Consider the following 24800-nt stretch of genomic DNA (forward strand, 5'->3'; position numbering starts at 1 on the left):
CCCCCTTCGCTGCGGATTGGTCAATGATCCCTGGGGCGGGAAGAGTCAGAAGCACTGATTGGAAGGGACAGAGAAGGAGGTGTTTCTGCTGCTTCTGCCCCTTAGTGGGCGGGAGGAGTTGGAGTTCTGGGACCGGAAGTTCTTGGGTTTCCTCCGGAGGAAAATGCCTGTAGGAGCTTCTGCCCAGGTAGGAGATTCCCCCCCCACAACTTCCTGTTCGTTTGTAGCTCAACCGGAAGTCTCCAGTTCCAACTCAAGGACTCCCAAGGGAGGGGGGGAAGAACTCAGGGGGTCCCCCAAAGGGAGATTTCCTGGCCCAGGTCTTTGAGGGAGGAGGAGAGGCCTAGGCCAAGGTTAGGCAATTCCGGTCCTCGAGAGCCGGAGCCAGGCCAGGTTTTCAGGATCTCCACCATGAATATGTAGGATAGGGGTAGGGAACTCCGGTCCTCGAGAGCCAGGTCAGGTTTTCAGGATCTCCATAGGATAGATTTGCATCTCAAGGAGGCAGTGCATGCAAATCCATCTCCTACATCAGGGGTAGGGGACTCCGGTCCTGGAGAGCTGTATTCCAGTCGGGTTTTCAGGATTTCCCCAATGACTGTGCATGAGATCTATTTGCATGCACTGCTTTCAATGCATATTCATTAGGGAAATCCTGAAAACCCGACTGGAATACGGCTCTCCAGGACCGGAGTCCCCTACCCTTGATGTAGGAGATGGATTTGCATGCGCTGCCTCCTTGAGATGCAAATCTATCTTGTGGCGATCCTGAAAACCTGACCTGGCTTTCGAGGACTGGAATTGCCTACCCCTGGTCTAGTGGTTAGGGCTGCTCCTTGTGACCCTGGCAAGTCACTTAACCCGACCCCCAGATTGTGAGCCCACCAGGACAGACAGTCGCTCCCTGGATGAACTCAGGACAGACTCTGATGTGAAACAGCAAATCATTTTCTTGCAAGAAAGTGAAGGAGTCTGGGACTGGTTTCTCTAGGAACTGAACGAAGTTTTCTCTTTACCAAGAATGCTGGTTTCTGTTTAATCATAGCATCGGATTTATCTCGCATATTAATCTGCCTGTACTATGTGCCTTAAAACATTACCATATATGTACTTTGCCCTCCTGGACATGTAATAATGAAACTGCAAGACTTAGAGCAGGGGTAGGGCACTCCGGTCCTCGAGAGCCGTATTCCAGGTGCGTTTTCAGGATTTCTCCAATGAATATGCATTGAAAGCAGTGCCTGCAAATAGATCTCATGCACATTCATTGGGGAAATCCTGAAAACCCGACTGGAATACGGCTCTCGAGGACCAGAGTTCCCTACCCCTGGCTTAGAGATATCCGAATCATCCAAAACTCGGCAATCCAATTGATTTTTGGGTTAAAAAAATGGGAACACCTAACTCCCTACTACCAAAAGCCCCTCGAAGCGAGAGTGGTGTTCAAATTTGCCTGCCTCTGTTTCATATCCATTCTAGGTTCGGCCCCCACGTACTTGGTTCCCCACTTCAACTTAGAACGCCCATCCAGACCCACACGCAGGCTACACCTATTTAACCACCCAACACTAGAGACCTGCCGTTACAAAAGATACCTGAACAGAACACTTGCCTTCCAAGCAGGTCAACTGAACGATTGGCTGGGTAACATTATCACGCACTCCTCATCCTACCTACGTTTCAGAAAACTTGTAAAAACAAACTTGTTTAACCCAGTGATTCCCAACCCTGTCCTGGAGGAACACCAGGCCAATCGGGTTTTCAGGCTAGCCCTAATGAATATGCATGAGAGAGATTTGCATATGATGGAAGTGATAGGCATGCAAATTTGCTTCATGCATATTCATTAGGACTAGCCTGAAAACCCAATTGGCCTGGTGTTCCTCCAGGACAGGGTTGGGAACCACTGGTTTAACCGATTTGTAACCAAGTCCTCTCAAGCCTTTCCTCTCTAACCCTAACCGAATTGTTCCCAAAATCTCTTATGCCTCACCTCTGTATCATGCTCTCCTATATTTTTTGATGATCTTACATTGTACCTGTATTCGCTGTTTGTCCAGCTCTTCTTTGTTGTAAACCGCCTCGAACTACCATGGCTTTGGCGGTATATAAGAATAAAATTATTATTATTATATTAAAGTTGCTCCCTTAATATTTCACCTTAATGTTGTCCTTGCTCAGTTGATGAAGCTGCCCTTTGAGCCCTTTAAAGTATCTCTCTGGCGCTAACATCTGCTCGCAGGGTCAGTGAGCTGCAGGCTTTGGTTGCGGATCCCCCCTTTCACCGTTTTTCATCATGATAAGGTGGTCCTCCATCCCCATCCTAAATTCTTGCCTAAAGTGGTTTTGGATTTTCACCTCAACCAATCCATTGTTCTTCCTGTGTTTTTTCCTAAGCCCCATTCTCATCCTGGCGAAGTGGCGCTGCATTCTTTTGATTGTAAGAGGGCGTTGGCTTTCTACTTGCAATGCACTCAGGCTCATCGGACTGCTCCCCAACTCTTCATTTCTTTCGACTATAAGGTTTCTTTCAACTATAGGACTATAAGGTTACCTGAACCAATAGTAAATGCGGGCTTAGGACCAATGTATAGCAAGAATTTGTGACAAGAGTAGCAAATGGAAAATTGCAGCTAGCAATCTTTTGGCTTAGACGGGAAACATATATTTACCACTGCATATCCTCTTTTTGAACACTTCTGAGGCAAAACCTTTCAGACACCGAAGTCAAGTCTTTCGCATATATGCTGAACAAACCCTGTTGCTTTCTTCAAGTCTCTGATTATTGTGTCTGCCCAAGTGACCCTTCAAAAGGGCATCATTTACACAGTATTGCCAGATATTTTTATCTAATCCCGCCCAAGTACCTTGAAAAAACAGCCCAATATATGAGGGGGCTGCTGAAAAGTTCCCAGCCCAACCAATAAAATTGGGGCATTCTCCATCAAGGATTCTACACTTAGCCCAGCAAGGGTCCACCTTTTGTGTTCAGTACTTTTCTGATGGAATGAAAAAGTGGTAACTCAGTGGCGTAGTAAGGTAGGAGGAGGCGGTCCATCTTCATGGGGGGCACTAGCTCTCACCTCCACTCCTCCTAAAGGAGTCTGGGACTGGTTTTCCTGAGTCTTGAACTAAGTTTTCTCTTTAATAAAATGCTGAATTACATTTAGCTTATCTCATGTTCTAGCCTGCCTGCACTGGGTGTTTCAGCTTGGGCATTTTATAATAATAATAATAACTTTATTTTTCTATACCGCCATAGTCAGGCGACTTCTAGGCGGTTTACATTGTAAGAAGGCTGGACATTCAGCGAATAACAAAGGTCTTAATACAATACGATACAATAAATCCACACAATACAATGCGGTGAGTCTAAATACAATACCATACAGTAAGTCTAAATACAATACCATACAAAGAGTCTAAATGCAATACAATAGTCTAAATGGGAAACTTACGTATTAATTGGTGATCTATGGGTGATGAGTATCTGAAAGATTTAGAAATTCCATGAGATGAAGTTCTAAGGGTAGAGGAGATCTGAATATGAGGGGCTTCTTGAGAGAGAGAAAAAGCGTTAATGGGGAGGGGGGTCCTAGTGGGGGAGGGGACCGTTTTAGTCAATGAATTTTGCGAATAGGGCGGTTTTGATCGATTTGCGGAATGCATTATAAGTCAGATTGGGTTCGTTTATGTGGTTTTTCAGCCAGATTTGCTGTCTGTTCGCTTGGAACTTAAAGGTTCTGTCCAAGAAGGATTTGTATCTGCAGCCTGTAATCTTTGGGTATGCAAAGATGTTTTTGTTTCTGGTCGTTCTTGTGGGGTTGTGTAGGATGAAGTGAGTTTGTAGGTATGGAAGGCGCTAGTCCCCAGGCTTGTTTGAAACAGGTGCAAGCAAATTTGAATAGAATTTGCGCTTCAATTGGAAGCCAATGCAGCTTTTTATAGTAGGGGCTGATGTGGTCGTTTTTTCTTAGTCCGAAAATTAGGCGAACGGCGGTGTTTTGTATTAATCTCAATATTTTTATTGTCTTTTGTGGGATGCCCAGGTAGATGATGTTGCAGTAGTCAAGAATGGTTAGGATCAGTGCCTGTACCAGCAACCTGAATGATGTTGGGTCAAAGTATTTTTTTATGGTTCTTAGTTTCCATAGCGTGTAAAAGCATTTTTTCACAAGTGAGTTTGTGTGGTCAGTCATAGTTAGGTGAGTGTCTAGAGTGTTACCCAGTATTTTTATGTTTTTGGAAATTGGGTATTCATGGTTGTTTATTTTTATCGATGTTCTCGTAATTTTGTCATTAGGACTAGCCAGAAAGACTTTTGTTTTCTCTGCGTTTAGTTTTAGTTTGAAGTTAGTGGTCCATTTATCGATTTTGGTCATTGTGTTTGAGAGGTTATCTACAATTTCTTTAGTGATGTCGTTTAAGGGTATAAGGATGGATATGTCGTCCACGTAAATGTAGTGTATTAAGTTGAGTTTTTGTAGTAGGTGACCTAAGGAGGCGATATAGATATTGCCTCCTATATCGCCTCCTTAGGTCACCTACTACAAAAACTAAACTTAATACACTACATTTACGCGGACGACATATACCCTTAAACGACATCACTAAAGAAATTGTAGATAACCTCTCAAACACAATGACCGAAATCGATAAATTTTAGCTTCTTATGGCTATCTCAGCATACACGATATTGTATTCTACCAATGATTGTTAAGAAAAGTAACACGTGAGAAGTTTTTCTAGCATTCAGTTGTATAGCCAGAAAAAGGAATAAATATCACCTTAACTTCCTGGTTTCGGGACTTCTGAAGCTGCCAACTTGGTGCTCGGGAGTCGCATACGTATGCTAATAAAAACCCTGTTGCTTTCTTCAAGTCTCTAAGTTTTCTGGCTTTCACTCCTCCCTGCCGCACACGCACCTTCACTCCCCCTGTACTTCTAGCTTTTTACCGGCACAAGCAGCAACTCCAACCTGCTGCTCATGTCGGACCTCTCCTTGATGTCATAAGTGAATAAAAAGGGGTTACCCCCTGGCTCGAGGAGAGAATCTTCTGTGGGAGTACTGCCAGTTTGCAGATCCAGAAGATCTCCCATTAAGCTTCATTGATTTAATCTTACCTTTGTGTGTCTGTGTATTCCTTGGTGACTCTTGGATGTAAATTTGGAAGTAAAGAAGTAGAGTTTCTCTGGAGAGCCCCCTATACCAAACATCTTGGTAATTCTGCCTCCAAATGTTATAAATTACTTGGATAATCTAATAACATTACAAGATCTACAAGTGTCAGATACTAAGCATCAGCCTTAGCTGAACAGTGGAATATTTCTTTTGTTTCCTCTTGTCTCTGCTTCAGTTTTATTTCTATATCGATTGATTGATTGATACAAAAGGCTATGAGAACACTTGCAAAACATCATAGAATCGTTCACTTTCAAATAAATGCTGGTTCCGAAACATATGATACTTGTAATACAGCATGTGATATAGCAATTCTAGAACCCAGTATGAGAACAGATTTCTTAAGTGTTATATATTATCTCTTTATCAAATAAAATCATAATTTCACATTCTCTGTGCTTGGATGATGCTCTCAACTGAAAAAAATAAAAACCCAACAAGAAGCTGGTTGCTCTGAAAACTAGATTTTACTGACTGGAAAAATGATTAAAAGGTTAGTTTATCTTTCTAGTGGAACTCCGCATGTCTCTTCTACAAATATGAGTCTTACATTTCAGAAAAATTAACTTCATTGATAAACAGAGAAAAACTTGGAAACATTTTGAGAATTGTTGTCAATCCTGATTATATGTATATTATTCACAAATTGTTTTACCTATATGATATTGTATGGTTAAATATTTGATTTATTATTTAAAAAATGTATATACAGCTTAAAGATCTAAACAGTTTACATTTAACATAAAAAATAAATTGAAAACAATACATGACATGTTAAGTAACAATAATTACTTCCTCCATTGCTAGCCATCCTCATTTCATTCACATGAACAAATCAACAAACAGTCGTGTCTTCAAAACTAAAAAAAAAAAAAAATATCTAGGTTTACATATGGATAATTGTCCTGTTAATGTGTTCCAAAACCTCACCCCTGCCACAGACAACATAAGTTCCCGACCCTTACATTACTCATCCTCTCCAATGATAATCTCATGCCATTTTCAGATCTTAAATCGGTTGATGCTCATTTCAATATCAATTTCAACTTGTTTAAATTTATTTCTTATGTTATTTCTCGACATTTGTATGTTCAAAATTTTTAATAAAGATTGATTTGAACTTAAAATAAATCTCTTAAATTAATGCACAGCACAAATTATTACTGAAAGAATTCTACCATTGAAAAGTTCACAGGAAAAAAAGATAAGACCTCTTTCTTGGAAAAAGAACACCTAAAGAAGAATAAAATCATTACGAGGAGAGGTGTCTTGATATGTCTAGTGGTCCTGAATGCTAGGGTCTTTTGCAGAAAACTGTCAATCGTGCTTTCAACTCCATCTCCTTCCAAGGGAGCTGCTCCTGCCCCCCTCCGTTTATACAAAAGCAATCAAGTAACACTGAAATAAAAGACATAACTGGAAGGAGGAAAATGGGGAAAATTCCCCAGACTCCACAAATTTTGTTCTGCTCTGTAAAAAAAAAAAAAAGTAATTATAACATTCAAACTTGTGCAATCAGCACTTATTATGTATAGAGCTCGCAGCTACTTGTGTGATCTGCTATCAAGCAGATGTAAACATCAGAAAAAGGTCTCAGTTATCATCATGCCTACTATTCACAAAAACTCAATATAGCAACCAGGGCAGATTAATAGTAAAAACTTGCAGGTAATATTTATGAATCACTTTTTATAAATTTCAAGGAATTCCTGAAACCTCACTAAACAACATAAACCCAGGATGGGGATCTGAAATAATATATAAGTTACAGGCGGCAAAAAGGGCGAACAGAATGCAAGGAATGATTAAGAAGGGGATCACAAACTGATAGGAGAAGGTTATCATCCTGCTGTACGCCCTTACCTGAAATACTGCATCCAACACTGGTCGCCATACATGAAAAAGGACATCGTACTACTCGAAAGGGCCCAGAGAAGAGCGACAATAATGGTTAAGGGGCTGGAGGAGTTGCTGTACAGTGAGAGATTGGAGAAACTGGGCCTCTTCCCCTTGAAGAAAGGAGACTGATCGAAACATTCAAGATAATGAAGGGAATAGACTTAGTAAAGACAGGTTGTCATCCTCTCCAGGTTAGGGAGAACGAGAGGGCACTCTCTAAAGTTGAAAGGGGATAGATTCCATACAAATGTAAGGAAGTTCTTCTTCACCCAGAGAGTGGTGGAAAATTGGAACGCTCTTCCGGAGGCTGTTATAGGGGAAAACACCATCCAGGGATTCAAGACAAAGTTAGACAAGTTCCTGCTGAACCACAACGGACGCAGGTAAGGCTAGTCTCAGTTAGGGCACTGGTCTTTGACCTAAGGGCCGCCGCAGGAGTGGACTACTGGGCACGACCCAGCAGCGGCAATTCTTATGTTCTTATTATGATTTACCCACCTTGTAGAGTTTATGTTTAGTGAGGTTTGAGGAATTCCTTGAAATTTATAAAAAGTGATTCATAAATATTACCTGCAAGTTTTCGTGAGTGGATTCCCATTTTGTCACACTGAGTGATGATTAATATAGCTGGACAGTTTTAATTTACTATTAATCTACCCTGGTTGCTATATTGAGTTATCAAGCAGACGTACGCCACACTGTATGGTCATGAGGATATTTCTATGCATCATCTTTATTTTTTATCATCTCAGCTTCTCAGAGAGACAGAAAATCCTTCAAATCCAGAGTGATCCTAAGGCAGGCAAAGCCCATACACAGGACAAGGCTTCAGGACCACTAGATACAGCTACAAGAAAGAAGATTACCGAGGTAAGAACCTAATCTTTCTTTCTAGTGCAATGTGTCTAGTGGTCCTGAAAGCTAGGTATGTACCAAAGCAGTCCTCAGAGTCTAGGGTCCACTGAGCCTGCCTTCAAAACTAAGGACTTGAAAGTGGCATCTTTCCTGGCTGCTACATCTACCCTATAGAACCTGGTAAAGGTACGAAGGGTAGACCATGTCGGCACTCTACAAATCTCCTCAGGTGAGACAGCGCTAGTCTCTGCGCAAGAGGCATCAACCCCTCTAATGGAGTGCACGATCGTGGCTGTTTACCATAGGCCAAATAAGCAGTGGATACGGCCATTTTAATCCATCTGGAAATTGAGGCTCTAGATGCCGGCCTCTCTTTCTTTATATATATGGCCTTAGAATTAATAAATATTCTTCTGAGTGTAAACAAGTAGATATAACTCAAAAATAAGTCACACTCTCCTATGTACTATCTTCTTATACTGCTTGCTTCAATTATTCCAAAAATCTCTCATCTATTCAATAAAGCACCATTTAGATATAGTTCTTCTGTGACCTCAGCGGCTACACTTGGACTTCATATTTCATGTAAAGTTCAAGTTATACCGTAGCCAGCCTCCTCATCGGTCACTTACTTATCATTGTCATAATTTTTAGTGTTTTAAATATTTTAAATAGTTTGTGGTATAAAAACCATAGATAAACTTATCTTAAAGTTGATACACTGAATGGGGCTCCAACGTAAATTCAGCATTTTGCAGAGAAGCTGTTTCAAGGAGCATCCCCATTTAAAGAATTCACCCCATTATCTCCATGCAGATCTCTTTCTTGGCCTAACTGGTCAGAACAAAAAGGTGATCCAAAAGGTGAAAACTCAATGGTAATTTTGAAGTACCGGTGAAGCACTCTCTTGACATCCTGCAAATATAATGCTTTATCCTTTTTCTTAGATCCCATAGGGCAGAAAGCGGGCAAATGAAGTTATTTAGCTTAGTGAAGACACAAGGGGATTGCGAAGATCTACAACGTGACATAATGAGGCTTAAGGAATGGGCATCAACATGGCAGATGAGGTTCAACGTGGATAAGTGTAAAGTGATGCATGTAAGCAACAAAAATCTCAAGCACAAATACAGGATGTCCGGGGCGGTACTTGGAGAGACCTCTCAGGAAAGACTTGGGAGTTATGATCGACAAGTCGATGAAGCTGTCTATGTAATGTGTGCGGCGGCGAAAAGAATGCTAGGAATGATAAAGAAAGGGATCACGAACAGATTTGAGGTTATCATGCCGCTGTACTGGGCCATGGTGTACCCTCACCTGGAGTACAGGGTCCAGCACTGGTCAGCGTACATGAAGAAGGACACGGTACTACTCAAAAGGGTCCAGAGAAGAGCGACTAAGATGGTTAATGGGCTGGAGGAGTTGCCGTACAACGAAAGATTAGAGAAACTGGGCCTCTTCTCCCTCGAACAGAGGAGATTGAGAGGAGACGTGATCGAAACATTCAATGTACTGAAGGGGATAGACTTAGTAGATAAGGACAGGTTGTTCACCCTCTCCAAGAAAGGGAGAACAAGAGGACACTCTCTAACGTTAAAAGGGGATAGATTTCGTACAAACATAAGGAAGTTCTTCTTCACCCAGAGTGGTGGAAAACTGGAACGCTCTTCCGGAGGCTGTTATAGGAGAAAACACCCTCCAGGGATTCAAGACAAAGTTAGACAAGTTCCTGCTGAACTGGAACGTACGCAGGTGGGGCTAGTCTCAGGGCGCTGGTCTTTGACCAGAGGGCCGCTGCGTGAGCGGACTGCTGGGCACAATGGACCACTGGTCTGACCCAGCAGCGGCAATTCTTATGTTCTGATTGATGTGGAAGAAAAGACTACTTTTGATAAAAAGAAGCAACCATGTAGGACCTTGCTTCCATGAACCTGGCCAACAGGTACTACAGAGAGATTGTCCTATCAGATGCAGACCTCTAGTCTGTTTTTCTTCCATACTGGCATAGCGTCCCCCAATCTGGAAAGCTCTGAACACTGAAGGCCGCCAAAAACACCAAAAACTAAATATAAAAGAGCAGATCAGAAAGATTCCTTCTGGCTCACGTTCAGAAGAATAAACTGAAGGGGGCAGCAGAGTCCTTTGGTGAAGGAGGAATTGTAAAGCTGGAATAGATTCCTTCTGCACAGCTACGTGAGCATGGCAAGAATACCCTAGCATTCAGCACGACACCTTTTGCACTGGAGATAAATTTTTATTTCATGTGACTTTTGTGTAATTCGAGCTCTGAAAACTTATCACAACTAAAACTGAGGCCCCTATTAAATACAGTACATGAAAATTCTGGTCTTTTTTATTTTCTTTCACTTCTCCATGATGGAGTTTAGAAGCAATTCTATCACCTTTATTACACTCAGTACATGCAAATGCTTTAATATTTTAAAATGTCTAACCCACTTAAACCTAAGCGGTTTACTAAGTTTTGTCTCCTGTGTGAATCTTTTGGTGAAATTTTAAACTTGAAACATGAGTGAAGCTTTTGTTACACTTAGAACATGAAAATGGTTTGTGTCCCGTGTGGATCCTCTGGTGAATTTTTAGATTTGAAAACCGAGTGAAGCTTTTATTACACTCAGTACATGTATGTGGTTTAGCTCCCGTGTGGATCCACTGGTGAAATTTTAGATCTGAAAGCTGATTAAAGCTTTTATTACACTCAGTACATGTAAATGGTTTGTCTCCCGTGTGGATCCTCTGGTGAATTTTTAAATTTGAAATCCGAGTGAACCTTTTATTACATTCAGTACATATAAATGGTTTGTCTCCCGTGTGCATCCTTTGGTGAATTTTTAGGCGTGAAAGCCAAATGAAACTTTTATTACACTCGGTGCATACAAAAGCTTTGTCTCCTGTGTGAAACTTTTGGTGAATTTTTAAACTTGAAATCTGAGTGAAGCTTTTATTACACTCAGTACATGTAAATGGTTTGTGCCCTGTGTGGATCGTTTGGTGTCTTTTTAGACCTGAAAGCTGAGTGAAGCTTTTATTACAATCAGAACATGTAAATGGTTTATCTCCTGTGTGGATCATTTGGTGTCGTTTTAGATCTGAAAATTGAGTGAAGCTTTTATTACACTCCGTACACATAACTCGAGCCTCTTTACTGTGACTTCTTTTGTGTATTTCAAGCTCTGAAAACAAGGGGAAACTCTTATGGCACTTATTACATCGATAACTGAGGTCCCTATTAAATACAGTACCTGCAAATTCTTCCTGCTGGAGTTTAGAAGTTATTTCATCACTATGATTTGTTAGGTGTCTCTGGTGCTCAGGGATTTTAGAAAGATCCTTGTCATTTCTCTGAGAGTTAGGGACTCCATCCAGTGAGTCTTCTGCAGAGTCTGTCTGCTCTTCCGATTCCTGTTGACAATTCCTTGTGTTAATCCTCTTAGTTCTCTGGGAAATATTTGCACAGACATTTCCTGATTGTCTTTGGATCTGTTCCATTTCTAGACGATATTTTCCTTGATTCTTTTCACTCTCCCTTTCTTGTTTGAGTTCCTGCTCTGCTAGTTATAAACAGAAAAAAATTATTAATGTGTTAGAAGGCAGCAAGGGTTTCCAAGATATTACCTGTGCACAACCCTGGCCAACGTGATTTTTGATTCCATAATGAGATTGGCATGTAAACATGTTATGTTATATGATCTTACATACCACCAAATCCTCACAAAGCAGAGTTCAAGGCAGGTTAAAAATAGTATTATCACTATGCATACATAATTATACAATGTAAATCAAAATCGAGCTCCTAGCAAAGCCTTCCCAAACAATAGGTTACAAGGATAGATTAGGTTCTTACTTTGCTAATCTTCTTTCTTGTAAATCCACACTCTATTCCTGGACAAATTGGAAGTCAATCCCATCTCCCGAGATCTCTTTTTGGAAGCTTCATTTACATATTTTTGTCCCTCATCTCTTACCTCAGGACTGCCTTCAGACTTCCAATTAGTACAAAAACAGCCATACCTGTACAGGACACAAAAAAAGAGGGAGCGGTATGGGGATAATCCCCGGGAAACAAATCTAATCTGCTCATATCATAAAACTGCATAAATCATGAACAATTAAAACAGGTTATACAAATATTATAAACCATAAAGATAGAACAACAAGGAGACAGCCTGCAATAATAGTATGGGCACAGTAGTCAAAGACCCCCAGGGAAAATTGCACAATATGGTTAGATGTTAATCTTAGAAAGGCTGGTCAAGAATCAGAAATCCAACCTACCAGTACTTATTGAGGCAGACAATCGGCGAATCAGCAATTCCCAGGGTGGGTTCCAGAATTAGAGTGTGGATTTACAAGAAAGAAGATTAGCAAAGATAAGAACCTAATCTTTCCTTCTTGTATAATCACACTCTATTCGTGAACAAGTGGGACGTAACAGAGCAGTCCCTCAATGTCAGAGTGGGACTGATAAGCCTGCTGCCAGAACTGAAGAACCATAAACAGAATCCTGCTTGGCCACCATACCAATCCTGTAAAACCTGGACCACGTGTCAGCTCTAGAAATCTCTTCTGGGGAAACTGCCAAATATTCTACCCATGAAGTAGCAATACCTTGTGGTATATGGACATATCAGCGGGGCAATGCCAGATATAGGAAAGTGTATGGACACAGAAGGAAGATGGCTAGACATGAGGAAGAATAGAACGCAGAAGAGAGATGTTGGACTTGGTGGGGGCATAGGGACATATAGGATTGACAATGGACATGGAGGGAATAGGGACATAGAATAGTGCTGATGATGAAGGCAGGGAGATTGGCACAGGGGAAATACTAGAAAGGGAAGCATAGGAGACAGAGAAGGGAGATGTTGAACTTGGGAAAAAGCATGTATTTTATATACCACGTCCAAATTGCCTGAGTATGGGTCTTACCTATCTCGGCGGGGGTGGGGGAGGGGGGTAACATCTTATACTGAAACTTAGCAAGTAAAATGAATAATGACTGTTTGTTGGCTTGAGAATGAGTGTGACTGCTGGGTAGACTGGATGGGCTACACAGGTCTTTTATCTGCCATCATTTACTATGTGTCCAACTTTAATTCCTGAAGGGGACTCTAAAATGATCCCTATAAGCGCAGAAAGCCTGAAAAGTTTCAGCACAGAGCTTCCCCGAGATCCAGGTTCGGGATATTTGCGAAAGCAGCTAAATCCCCCACTATGGAAGTGCCTGTCGGAGAAAGCAGTGGCATAAGAACATCATCCAGAAAATTCAAGTCGTCTGGCGGTGGACTGTTCCCTGACAATGCATGGCTCTGTTATTGGGGACTAGCATCTTTGAGAGAAGGAACCCCCAGCACTACATGAACCCACTGAAGGCAAATTTGGTGAATTTTTATTAGCCAAGTAAGCTTGAAACAGCATATTAATAAAATCCAGGGTAAAACCTTGCCCCTGAGGGACAGAGGTCTCCTCTGAGCTGCCCTCCAAGTACCTACAAATCCAAAATGTTGATTGTCGGAAGCAATTAAGGAAAGATTTATAAAGTTTCAAGTTTTTATTTTGTTTGATAAATCGCTTATTTAAAATTTACTAAGCGATGTACAGTTTTGTAAAATCAAGAATAGAAGACTAACAGGGTAGAACATATATTTTTTGACTCAACAAGACTAACATGAAACATAAGGAGAGCGGGGAGAAGTTACAATTTATTAAAGAGAAAAACAAAAAAGGAAGAAAACAAAGGGACGGGAAGAGAACAAGAAAAAGGAAAGAAAGAAAAATTAGAAGATTTCTAGGTTAAATCTCAGTGTTAGATTCCAAACGCATCTTTAAAAAGATATGTTTAACAGTTTTTTAAATAAAGAAATGTTTTTTTTCATCTCTAATGTAATGTGGTAGTGTGTTCCACAGTTGTGGGGCTACCACCGAAAACATTTTGTGCCTTCTGATGCCTATGATTTTCAAGGAGGGAACAGATAGGAGGTTTTGTTTCATTGAACGGAGAGGTCGGCAGCTACTATAGGGAATGAGCATTCTGGAAATAAATTGTGGTTCGTTAGAAGATAAGGTTTTGTGTACTAGCATAAGAATTTTGAAATTGATCCAATGGATGACCGGAAGCCAATGAGCATCCTTTAGTAATGGAGTGACATGATCATATTTTTTGGCATTATAAATTAATTTAACTGCTGTGTTTTGTATAATTTGCAATCTTCGTTTTTCTTTTTGTGTAATGTTAAGTAGGAGTGAATTACAGTAATCTATTTTGGAAAGAACAAGAGAGTGAATTAAGATATTGATAGATTTGGGTTCCAAAAATTTTGAAATTGATCGGATCAGACCTAGCTTATAAAAGCATGTATTAACTATGTTGCTGATGTGATCTTGAAACAAGAGTTTGTCATCGATGATGACACCTAATATTTTTACAGAGGAGACTAATTCAATAGGGATGGTGTTGAGAAAAAAAGGGTTTTTTAAAATAGTGTCTTTTTTCGAAGAGAATAGCGTCGCTTTGGTTTTTTGAATATTTAAGGATAGTTTGTTGGTGACCAGCCAATCATTGATGATTTCTAGTTTATTGTTGATGATAGAAATGTCATCAGAATTATCTGGGTCAAGAGGGTGGAGAAGTTGAATGTCATCTGCATAGGTGAAAGATGTAAAGCCTATAGATTGACAAATGCTTAAAAGAGGAGAAAGGAAAATGTTAAATAGAAGAGGTGACAGAACGGACCCTTGTGGAATACCGTAGAATACTAAGGGAGCTCAGAGAGGTTCTGGCGAGTCCTATTAAAGACTTGTTCAACAAATCTCTGGAGACGGGAGTGATTCCTGGGGATTGGAGGAGAGCGGATGTGGTCCCTATTCATAAAAGTGGTCACAGGGATGAAGCAGGAAACTACAGGCCGGTGAGCCTCACTTCAGTTGTTGGAAAAATAATGGAAGTGTTGCTGAAAGAAAGGATAGTGTACTTCCTTGAATCTAATGGGTTACAGGATCCGAGGCAACATGGCTTTACAAAAGGTAAATCGTGCCAAACGAACCTGATTGAATTTTTTGATTGGGTGACCAGAGAGCTGGATCGAGGACATATGCTAGATGTAATTTACTTGGATTTCAGCAAAGCCTTTGATACAGTTCCTCATAGGAGGCTGTTGAACAAACTTGAAGGACTGAAGTTAGGATCCAAAGTGGTGAACTGGGTCAGAAACTGGCTGTCGGACAGATGCCAGAGGGTGGTGGTTAATGGAAGTCGCTTGAAGGAAGGAAAGGTGAGTAGTGGAGTCCCTCAGGGATCGGTGCTGGGGCCAATCCTGTTCAATATGTTTGTGAGTGACATTGCTGAAGGGTTAGAAGGAAAAGTGTGCCTTTTTGCAGATGATACCAAGATTTGTAACAGAGTAGACACCGAAGAGGGAGTGGAAAATATGAAAAAGGATCTGCAAAAGTTAGACGAATGGTCTAATGCCTAGCAACTAAAATTCAATGCAAAGAAATGCAGAGTAATGCATTTAGGGATTAATAATAGGAAGGAACCGTATATGTTGGGAGGAGAGAAGCTGATATGCACGGACGGGGAGAGAGACCTTGGGGTGATAGTGTCTGAAGATCTAAAGGCGAAAAAACAGTGTGACAAAGCAGTGGCTGCTGCCAGAAGGATGCTGGGCTGTATAAAGAGAGGCGTAGTCAGTAGAAGGAAGAAGGTGTTGATGCCCCTGTACAGGTCATTGGTAAGGCCCCACTTGGAGTATTGTGTTCAGTTTTGGAGACCGTATCTGGCGAAGGACGTAAGAAGACTTGAGGTGGTCCAGAGGAGGGTGACAAAAATGATAGGAGGCTTGCGCCAGAAGACGTATGAGGAAAGACTGGAAGCCCTGAATATGTATACCCTAGAGGAAAGGAGAGACAGGGGAGATATGATTCAGACGTTCAAATACTTGAAGGGTATTAACGTAGAACAAAATCTTTTCCAGAGAAAGGAAAATGGTAAAACCAGAGGACATAATTTGAGGTTGAGGGGTGGTAGATTCAGGGGCAATGTTAGGAAATTCTACTTTACGGAGAGGGTAATGGATGCCTAGAATGCACTCCCGAGAGAGGTGGTGGAGAGTAAAACTGTGACTGAGTTCAAAGAAGCGTGGGATGAACACAGAGGATTTAGAATCAGAAAATAATATTAAATATTGAACTAAGGCCAGAACTGGGCAGACTTGCACGGTCTGTGTCTGTATATGGCCATTTGGTGGTGGAGGATTGGCTGGGGAGGGCTTCAATGGCTGGGAGGGTGTACATGGGCTGGAGTAAGTCTTAACAGAGATTTCGGCAGTTGAAACCCAAGCACAGTACTGGGTAAAGCTTTGGATGCTTGTCCAGAAATAGCTAAGAAGAAAAAATTAAAAAAATTTAAAAAATTTAAATTGAATCAGGTTGGGCAGACTGGATGGACCATTCGGGTCTTTATCTCCCGTCATCTACTATGTTACTATGTTACCTAAAGAAGGATGTAACCCTGCTGGAGAGGGTGCAGAGGCGAGCTACGAAGCTAGTAGAAGGTATGGAAAATTTGAGCTACAAAGAACGCCTCAGAAAACTGGGCTTATTCACCCTTGAGAAGAGAAGACTGCGAGGGGATATGATAGAGACTTATAAAATAATAAAAGGATTCGACAAAATAGAGCGAGAAGCATCGTTATTCACGTTGTCAAATGTGAATCAGACAAGAGGTCATGGACTGAAGTTGAGAGGCGACAGGCTCAGGACAAATACCAGGAAGTTCTGTTTCACGCAGCGAGTGGTGGACGCTTGGAATGCTCTCCCGGAGGAGGTTGTGATGGAGACCACCATTCTGGGTTTCAAGGGCAAGTTGGATGCACTACTTCTTGCAAATCACATTGATGGATACGGATAAACAGGTCTTCATCGGGGAACACCTGGCTTGGCCTCCGCGTGTGCGGGTCACTGGACTGGAAGGACCAAAAGGTCTGATTCGGTGAAGGCGTTTCTTATGTTCTTAAGCAAATCTGTCCACGGCAGTTAGACCATGTGACTGACTCAAGGATTGAAATGAATGTATAGAACCGTCATCTTGCACCAAATGATATAGGAAGGTTAACCCCCTTGCCATCCAAAAATGAAACCTAAAGCCCCCCATACCCGGAGAAAATTTACGATTGCCACAAATTGGCAGAAGGGGGGACTCATAGGCACTAATACCATGGAATTTACAAATCCATTTCCATACCTTTCATAATGGGAGACCAAATATCCTAAGCCAAACATCCAAAGGATGTGGAGAGGGGACAGAATGAAGAAAGGCACTAAAATGCTCTTGCTGAAAACACCCCAATTCTAACGAGGTATTAGAGAAAACAGAAGTGCCCCGAAAATAATCATTAATGTTTCTCATACCACAACCTATCGTAAGATGTCAAAGGTTAAATAAGCCCAAGCCTCCTTTATATTGCGGGCACGCCACTTGTGAATATGGTAAATGAGCTCGGCGACCCCGCCATATAAAGCGCCGAATGAGACGGATGTACTTATCTTCATCTCGACCCAGAAAATATAGGGGAAGTACCTGAAAGGTGAAGAGCCAAGTGGGAAGTATAAGCATGTTAAGAAGTGCTACCCGCCCTAGAAAAGACAGAGGGTAATCCTGCCATAATCGGAGTTTGACCGCCAAAGTATGCAATAAGGGAGATACATTAAATATGTATAAAGTGGAAAGGTCAACAGGGATAGTTACACCCAAGTATTTAATGGCAGAATTGTCCCATTGCAATGGAAAGGTTCCCTCCCAAGAATCCCGAATGGCAGAAGTTGAGGGAAGAGCCACCGATTTTTCTAAATTAATAACCATCCCTGAATAAAAGCCATTTTCTGATATAAGATCCAATGCGGCCCCAAGTGACGTGACCGGATTAGTGAGAACAAGCATTAGGTTGTCAGCAAAAGCCAAAGTTTTAATTACCTGTCCTTCTATAGATAAACCGCGGACTTCCTCATATTGTCGCAAGGTATACAATAATGGTTCCAAAATAAGAATAAAAATTAAAGGCGACAAAGGGCACCCCTGACGGGTTCCACGGTGAATAGAAAAGGTGTCAGATAACGTGCCATTAACCACCAAAGACGCTGTCGGGCTCACATAGAGAGACATAAATGCCGCCTGAAAAAATCCCGAAATCCCTATATAGTCCAGTGCATGAAAAAGGTAGGGCCATGAAACATTATCAAATGCCTTAGCCGCATCCAAACTGACCAATGTAGGTTCCTGAACATATTGAGCATGAGCAAGGGCCAAAAGAATTTTCCGGACATTCAACACCGACTGGCGGCCAGGGACAAAACCCACCTGATCACCATGGATTAGAGCAGGAATCAAGGGGAGAAGGCGATCCGCCAAAATCCGCGCAAACAATTTAAGATCAACATTAATGAGTGAAATAGGACGGTACAAACCTGCCAGGTCAGATGGTTTCCCAGGTTTCGGAAGCAGAACAATAGATGCGTCATTAGCGAATCTTGGAAATGCCCTGGAGTCTACAGCTCCATTATAATAAGCCATTAAAGGGCCGCAAAGATGCGGTTCCAACATCCGGTAAAATTCCCCGGGGAAGCCGTCGGGGCTCAGGGCTGAACAAACCTTGCTACGGCGAATGGCACGTTGTAATTCAACCGCCTGTAATGGTCTATTTAAGCGCTCGATGTCCACCTCCCCCAGGCGAGGCATGCCTGATGAAAGAAGATAGTCGTAAATCAAACCCCCTGGAGGGCTAGGAAGAGAACTCATTTACAAAGTACTCATGCAAAACCCGAGCAATTTCATCCGTACGAGACACAACTGTGCCACTCTCAGTACACAAAGACAAAATTGGCTTCCGTCCCACATGAGTATCCACCATTCTAGCCAACATCTTGCCTGATTTATTACCAAAACGTTGAAATTGATATTGATGGTAAGCCAACGTTGGGATTGAGAGTGCAAAAGGACATTAAGTGCGGCCTGAGCTGCCAAATATTGTTCCCGAGTAGACACGGAAGGATGGGCAACATGAACTCTCTTAGCCGAACCATAGTAACATAGTAACATAGTAACATAGTAGATGACGGCAGATAAAGACCCGAATGGTCCATCCAGTCTGCCCAACCTGATTCAATTTAAATTTTTTTTTTTTTTTTTTTTTTTCTTCTTAGCTATTTCTGGGCGAGAATCCAAAGCTTTACCCGGTACTGTGCTTGAGTTCCAACTGCCAAAATCTCTGTTAAGACTTACTCCAGCCCATCTACACCCTCCCAGCCATCGAAGCCCTCCCCAGCCCATCCTCCACCAAACGGCCACACACAGACACAGACCGTGCAAGTCTGCCCAGTAACTGGCCTAGTTCAATATTTAATATTATTTTCTGATTCTAAATCTTCTGTGTTCATCCCACGCTTCTTTGAACTCAGTCACAGTTTTACTCTCCACCACCTCTCTCGGGAGCGCATTCCAGGCATCCACCACCCTCTCCGTAAAGTAGAATTTCCTAACATTGCCCCTGAATCTACCACCCCTCAACCTCAAATTATGTCCTCTGGTTTTACCATTTTCCTTTCTCTGGAAAAGATTTTGTTCTACGTTAATACCCTTTAAGTATTTGAACGTCTGAATCATATCTCCCCTGTCTCTCCTTTCCTCTAGGGTATACATATTCAGGTCTTCCAGTCTCTCCTCATACGTCTTCTGGCGCAAGCCTCCTATCATTTTCGTCGCCCTCCTCTGGACTGCCTCAAGTCTTCTTATGTCTTTCGCCAGATACGGTCTCCAAAACTGAACACAATACTCCAAGTGGGGCCTCACCAATGACCTGTACAGGGGCATCAACACCTTCTTCCTTCTACTGACTACGCCTCTCTTTATACAGCCCAGAATCCTTCTGGCAGCAGCCACTGCCTTATCACACTGTTTTTTCGCCTTTAGATCTTCGGACACTATCACCCCAAGGTCCCTCTCTCCGTCCGTGCATATCAGCTTCTCTCCTCCCAGCATATACGGTTCCTTCCTATTATTAATCCCCAAATGCATTACTCTGCATTTCTTTGCATTGAATTTTAGTTGCCAGGCATTAGACCATTCCTCTAACTTTTGCAGATCCTTTTTCATATTATCCACTCCCTCTTCGGTGTCTACTCTGTTACAAATCTTGGTATCATCTGCAAAAAGGCACACTTTTCCTTCTAGCCCTTCAGCAATGTCACTTACATACATATTGAACAGGATTGGCCCCAGCACCGAACCCTGAGGGACTCCACTAGTCACCTTTCCTTCCTTCGAGCGACTTCCATTAACCACCACCCTCTGGCGCCTGTCCGATAGCCAGTTTCTGACCCAGTTCACCACTTTGGGTCCTAACTTCAGCCCTTCAAGTTTGTTCAACAGCCTCCTATGAGGAACTGTATCAAAGGCTTTGCTGAAATCCAAGTAAATTACATCTAGCATATGTCCTTGATCCAGCTCTCTGGTCACCCAATCAAAAAATTCAATCAGGTTCGTTTGGCACGATTTACCTTTTGTAAAGCCATGTTGCCTCGGATCCTGTAACCCATTAGATTCAAGGAAATACACTATCCTTTCTTTCAGCAACACTTCCATTATTTTTCCAACAACTGAAGTGAGGCTCACCGGCCTGTAGTTTCCTGCTTCCAAATTGATGATCGCCTTATTTAATTTACGCGTGCAGGAACAAGTATAAACTAAAATATGACCTCGGAGGACAGCCTTAGCTGTCTCTCAGAATAAAAGTGGATCTCCCTGATGTTGTCCATTAGTCGAAACATAATCCTCCCATCTTGCCAAAATAAACTTTTGAAATTCAACATCCTGTCTCAAATAAGCTGGGAATCGCCATTGAGTGGGTCGAATAAAACTCTCATCAAGTTGAATGTCTATGGATACAGGCGCATGATCAGAGATTTGTATCGGGCCCACTCGGGCCTCCGTTACCTTTGAAAATAGAGAAGAGGAAACGAGGACATAGTCCAACCTAGACCATGTGTCATGGGCCCGAGACAAATGAGTATAATCACGCACCTCTGGATGTAACAATCTCCAGGGGTCTACCAAATACAAAAAGTTGTTAGAATAAGGCCCCTGGACCCCAAAGAAGTAGCAGGTCTGGAAGATTTGTCAATTTCAGAGTCCATAACCACGTTAGCGTCCCCAAGAAATAAAAGCTGGTCAGTGGGATATTTCGTACAGAGGGTGATCAATTTTTGGAAAAAGGAAAATTCAACAGAATTGGGCCCATAAACTGTTATTACATTACATTACAATGATGTCTTCTATCCCGCCAATACCTTTAGAAGACGAGCCCACCTGCAATCGAACCAGCAAATATCTGCCCAACCTATCCGTACCTAACACTTGGACACCTATAGGAGAGGATTTGCGTAGAAGCAAAGCCACACCTCCATGGCGCCCTGTGGGAGAGGCAAAATATACCTCTCCCACCCAGGACTGTTTCAACTTTAGGTGCTCCTCGTCCGTTAGCATGGTCTCCTGGAGGCAAACTAGATCAGCAGAAGTGCGCTGTAACGCAGCTAAAATTTTTGGTCTTTTAATTGGCGAGGTAATGCCCCCAACATTCCAGGAGACCAGCCTAAACGACGAGCCTGGCATGTCCCAAAAGAAGAATATGTAAGCTAGCCTCTATACAATTAAACCCCGGGAGTCCAGCCTCACCCAGGGTGAAGTAAGTATAAAAAAGCAATATAAGACGAGGATTAAAAGTATATACTGTGACCAAACAGAAATTACACGCTAAATATAAATACAAACATAGAACTCCCCTCAGAAACTCCGAACCTCCCCCCTCCCTACCAAACCTTCCCAAGTCCCTACTCCCAAATCTACTCCCCAAAAGCCCCCCCCAACCAATCCCACAACCAGTGGTGCCCCAGAAGAACCACAAAATGCAATGGACCCCCACACACCCGACAAAAAGATAAGAGGCCAGCAATAAGGAGAGACAAAAAGTCAACATGCTGAAATTATTGTCTGGAATCCGAAATAGCTGATTAAGCCAAAAGGGGAAGAAAGTTAAAACATCTTCCACCAAAAGCGCAAGATAATCAAGATCAAAGTCAGGTAAGATTGGACACCAAAGACTGAGCGGCCTCCACAGAGTCAAAGGACTTCCAGAGCCTATTATCTTGAACCTTAAGGACCGCTGGATATAGGAATAGAAACCTAATCTGTTTCGCTGCCAATGCAGCACATAAAGGTTGAAACTTCTTCCTTCTTGCTTGAAGGGCCACAGAGCAATCCTGGAAGATACGGATAGGCATGTCTTCATATTTAAGAGTGTCCTTCCGGAGGCGGTATTGCTTGAGGATTTCCACCTTGTGAAGATAATTATGCAATTTGGTCACCACAACCCTAGGTCGCTGCCGCTCCGTCTCCAGGCGACCCACCCGATGGATCCGTTCAAGGCAAAGAGGGCCCATGCCAGCAGGCAGAGGGAATTCAGCAATAAGCCAATCTTTAAATGTAGTCCACAATTGGCGATCCGACAGCATTTCTGGGACCCCAATAAAGCGCAAATTATCCCTCCGAGAACAATTTTCGAGATCTTCCGTCTTTTCTTCACTCACCGTTAATCGCCGTTCCAAATTGGCAAGACCTGAGCCGAGTCCTCTGCCGCCGATACTCTCACTTCCAGCTCCGTGGTGCGAGTAACTGTGTCCCCCAATAGGTTCTCTAAATGCTGCATTTGACTAGAGAGTTTCTCCATTTGTGGAGCCAGCACCAATGCTACTGCCGTGGTAAGCTGTTTCAGCTGAACTTCTGTGAACTCGGCAGCTGAAAACGGCCCCGCCTCCGCCATATTGTCCTCAATCGGTTGCGATTTTTCTTTCGGTTTAGCAGCAGTTCGGCTGGGTCAACTGCCCCCCGATTTGGACACAAACGACTCTAGAGCAGACTACCTGACCAAATCAAAAGCCGTCAAAACAGCAGTCAGGGAGGCTAAATTCCACTTGGAGGAGTCTCTATCAAAGAACATCCAGAAGGGAGATAAATCCTTCTTCAGGTATATCAGTGATAGAAGAAAAAACTCAAGCGGGATTGTACATCTTAGGAATCCAGATGGAGACTATGTGGAAAAGGATTCGGAAAAAGCCCAACTATTAAATGAATACTTCTGCTCAGTCTTCACCCGAGAAGAGCCGGGGCTCGGCCCTCAGCTACAGACAAGGGTTGGCTCAGTTGACCCGTTTAGTAACTTTGAGTTTACGCCCAGCAGTGTCTACGGTGAGCTGTCAAAGCTCAAGGTTAACAAAGCAATGGGGCCGGACAACCTGCATCCCAGGGTGCTAAGGGAGCTGAGTGATGTCTTGGCGGAGCCACTGTCCGCGCTCTTCAACCTCTCCCTTAGTACAGGCAGCGTCCCGTTGAACTGGAGGACGGCTAACGTCATTCCACTCCACAAAAAAGGCTCAAAGATGGAGACAGCAAACTACAGACCAGTGAGTCTAACATCGATAGTGAGCAAACTAATGGAAACTCTAATCAAATGCCAATTGGATAAGATCCTGGATGAGGAGAATCTACGGGATCCCCGACAACATGGATTTACTAAAGGGAGATCATGCCAATCCAACCTGATCAGCTTCTTTGATTGGGTGACGGGGAAGCTGGATATTGGGGAGTCCCTGGACATCGTGTACCTGGACTTTAGCAAAGCATTCGATAGCGTACCACACTGCAGGTTGCTGAGCAAGATGAGTTCTATAGGATTAGGCGACACATTGACGCAATGGGTTGGGAACTGGCTTGGAGGTAGGCTTCAAAGGGTGGTGGTGAACGGCACCCTCTCCGAAATGACGGAGGTGATCAGTGGAGTGCCACAGGGCTCAGTCTTGGGCCCAATCCTATTCAACATCTTTATAAGAGACTTGGCAGAAGGGCTTCGAGGTAAAATAACATTATTCGCCGATGACGCCAAACTAAGTAATGTAGTGGGCAAATGCACAACAGACGAAGATTCAATGCCCGACAACATGATGCACGATCTACTCCTACTGGAGCGATGGTCTAGGACATGGCAACTCAACTTCAATGCCAAAAAATGCAAAGTTATGCACCTGGGCAGCCAAAATCCATGCAAGTCTTATACTCTTAATGGCGAGATCCTAGCAAAAACGGTAGCAGAACGAGACTTGGGAGTAATCGTCAGTGAAGACATGAAGTCTGCCAATCAAGTGGAACAGGCTTCGTCCAAGGCAAGACAAATCATGGGCTGCATACGAAGGGGTTTCGTCAGTCGTAAGGCGGAAGTCATTATGCCATTGTATAGATCCATGGTGAGGCCCCACCTGGAATACTGTGTGCAATTCTGGAGGCCGCATTATCGCAAGGATGTGCTGAGACTGGAGTCGGTGCAGAGAATGGCCACCCGGATGGTCTCGGGACTCAAGGATCTTCCGTACGAAGAATGACTTGACAAATTACAGCTATACTCGCTCGAGGAGCGCAGAGAGAGGGGAGACATGATCGAGACGTTCAAGTATCTTACGGGCCGCATCGAGGCGGAGGAAGATATCTTCTTTTTCAAGGGTCCCAACAAGAGGGCATCCGTGGAAAATCAGGGGCGGGAAACTACGAGGTGACACCAGGAAATTCTTTTTCACTGAAAGAGTGGTTGATCGCTGGAATAGTCTTCCACTACAGGTGATGGAGGCCAGCAGCGTGCCTGATTTTAAGGCCAAATGGGATCGGCACATGGGATTTATTCACAGGGCAAAGGTAGGGGAGGGCCATTAGGGTGGGCAGACTAGATGGGCCGTGGCCCTTATCTGCCGTCTA

At 42.9% G+C, this 24800-nt stretch overlaps 1 protein-coding gene across 5 annotated transcripts in view; it reads right to left on the reverse strand.

Annotated features, from left to right (window-relative positions):
* Positions 1–5586: 5586 nt before the first annotated feature.
* Positions 5587–24800, reverse strand: part of LOC117354704 (gastrula zinc finger protein XlCGF52.1-like) — a 31104-nt gene continuing 11890 nt past the window's right edge. For 3 of the 5 annotated variants that reach the window (XM_033932591.1, XM_033932595.1, XM_033932593.1), the window contains exon 3: positions 9770–11505. In XM_033932591.1, coding sequence (XP_033788482.1) covers positions 10412–11505 — 1094 coding nt within the window. In that variant the 3' untranslated portion in view covers positions 9770–10411. Of the gene's footprint in view, positions 6043–9769; positions 11506–24800 lie in introns of those variants that run through there. The other 2 variants (XM_033932596.1, XM_033932592.1) reach the window with 2 other exon arrangements.

Source organism: Geotrypetes seraphini, chromosome 2 (assembly GCF_902459505.1).
Source record: "Geotrypetes seraphini chromosome 2, aGeoSer1.1, whole genome shotgun sequence".
In the NCBI taxonomy this organism is placed as follows: Eukaryota; Metazoa; Chordata; class Amphibia; order Gymnophiona; family Dermophiidae; genus Geotrypetes; species Geotrypetes seraphini.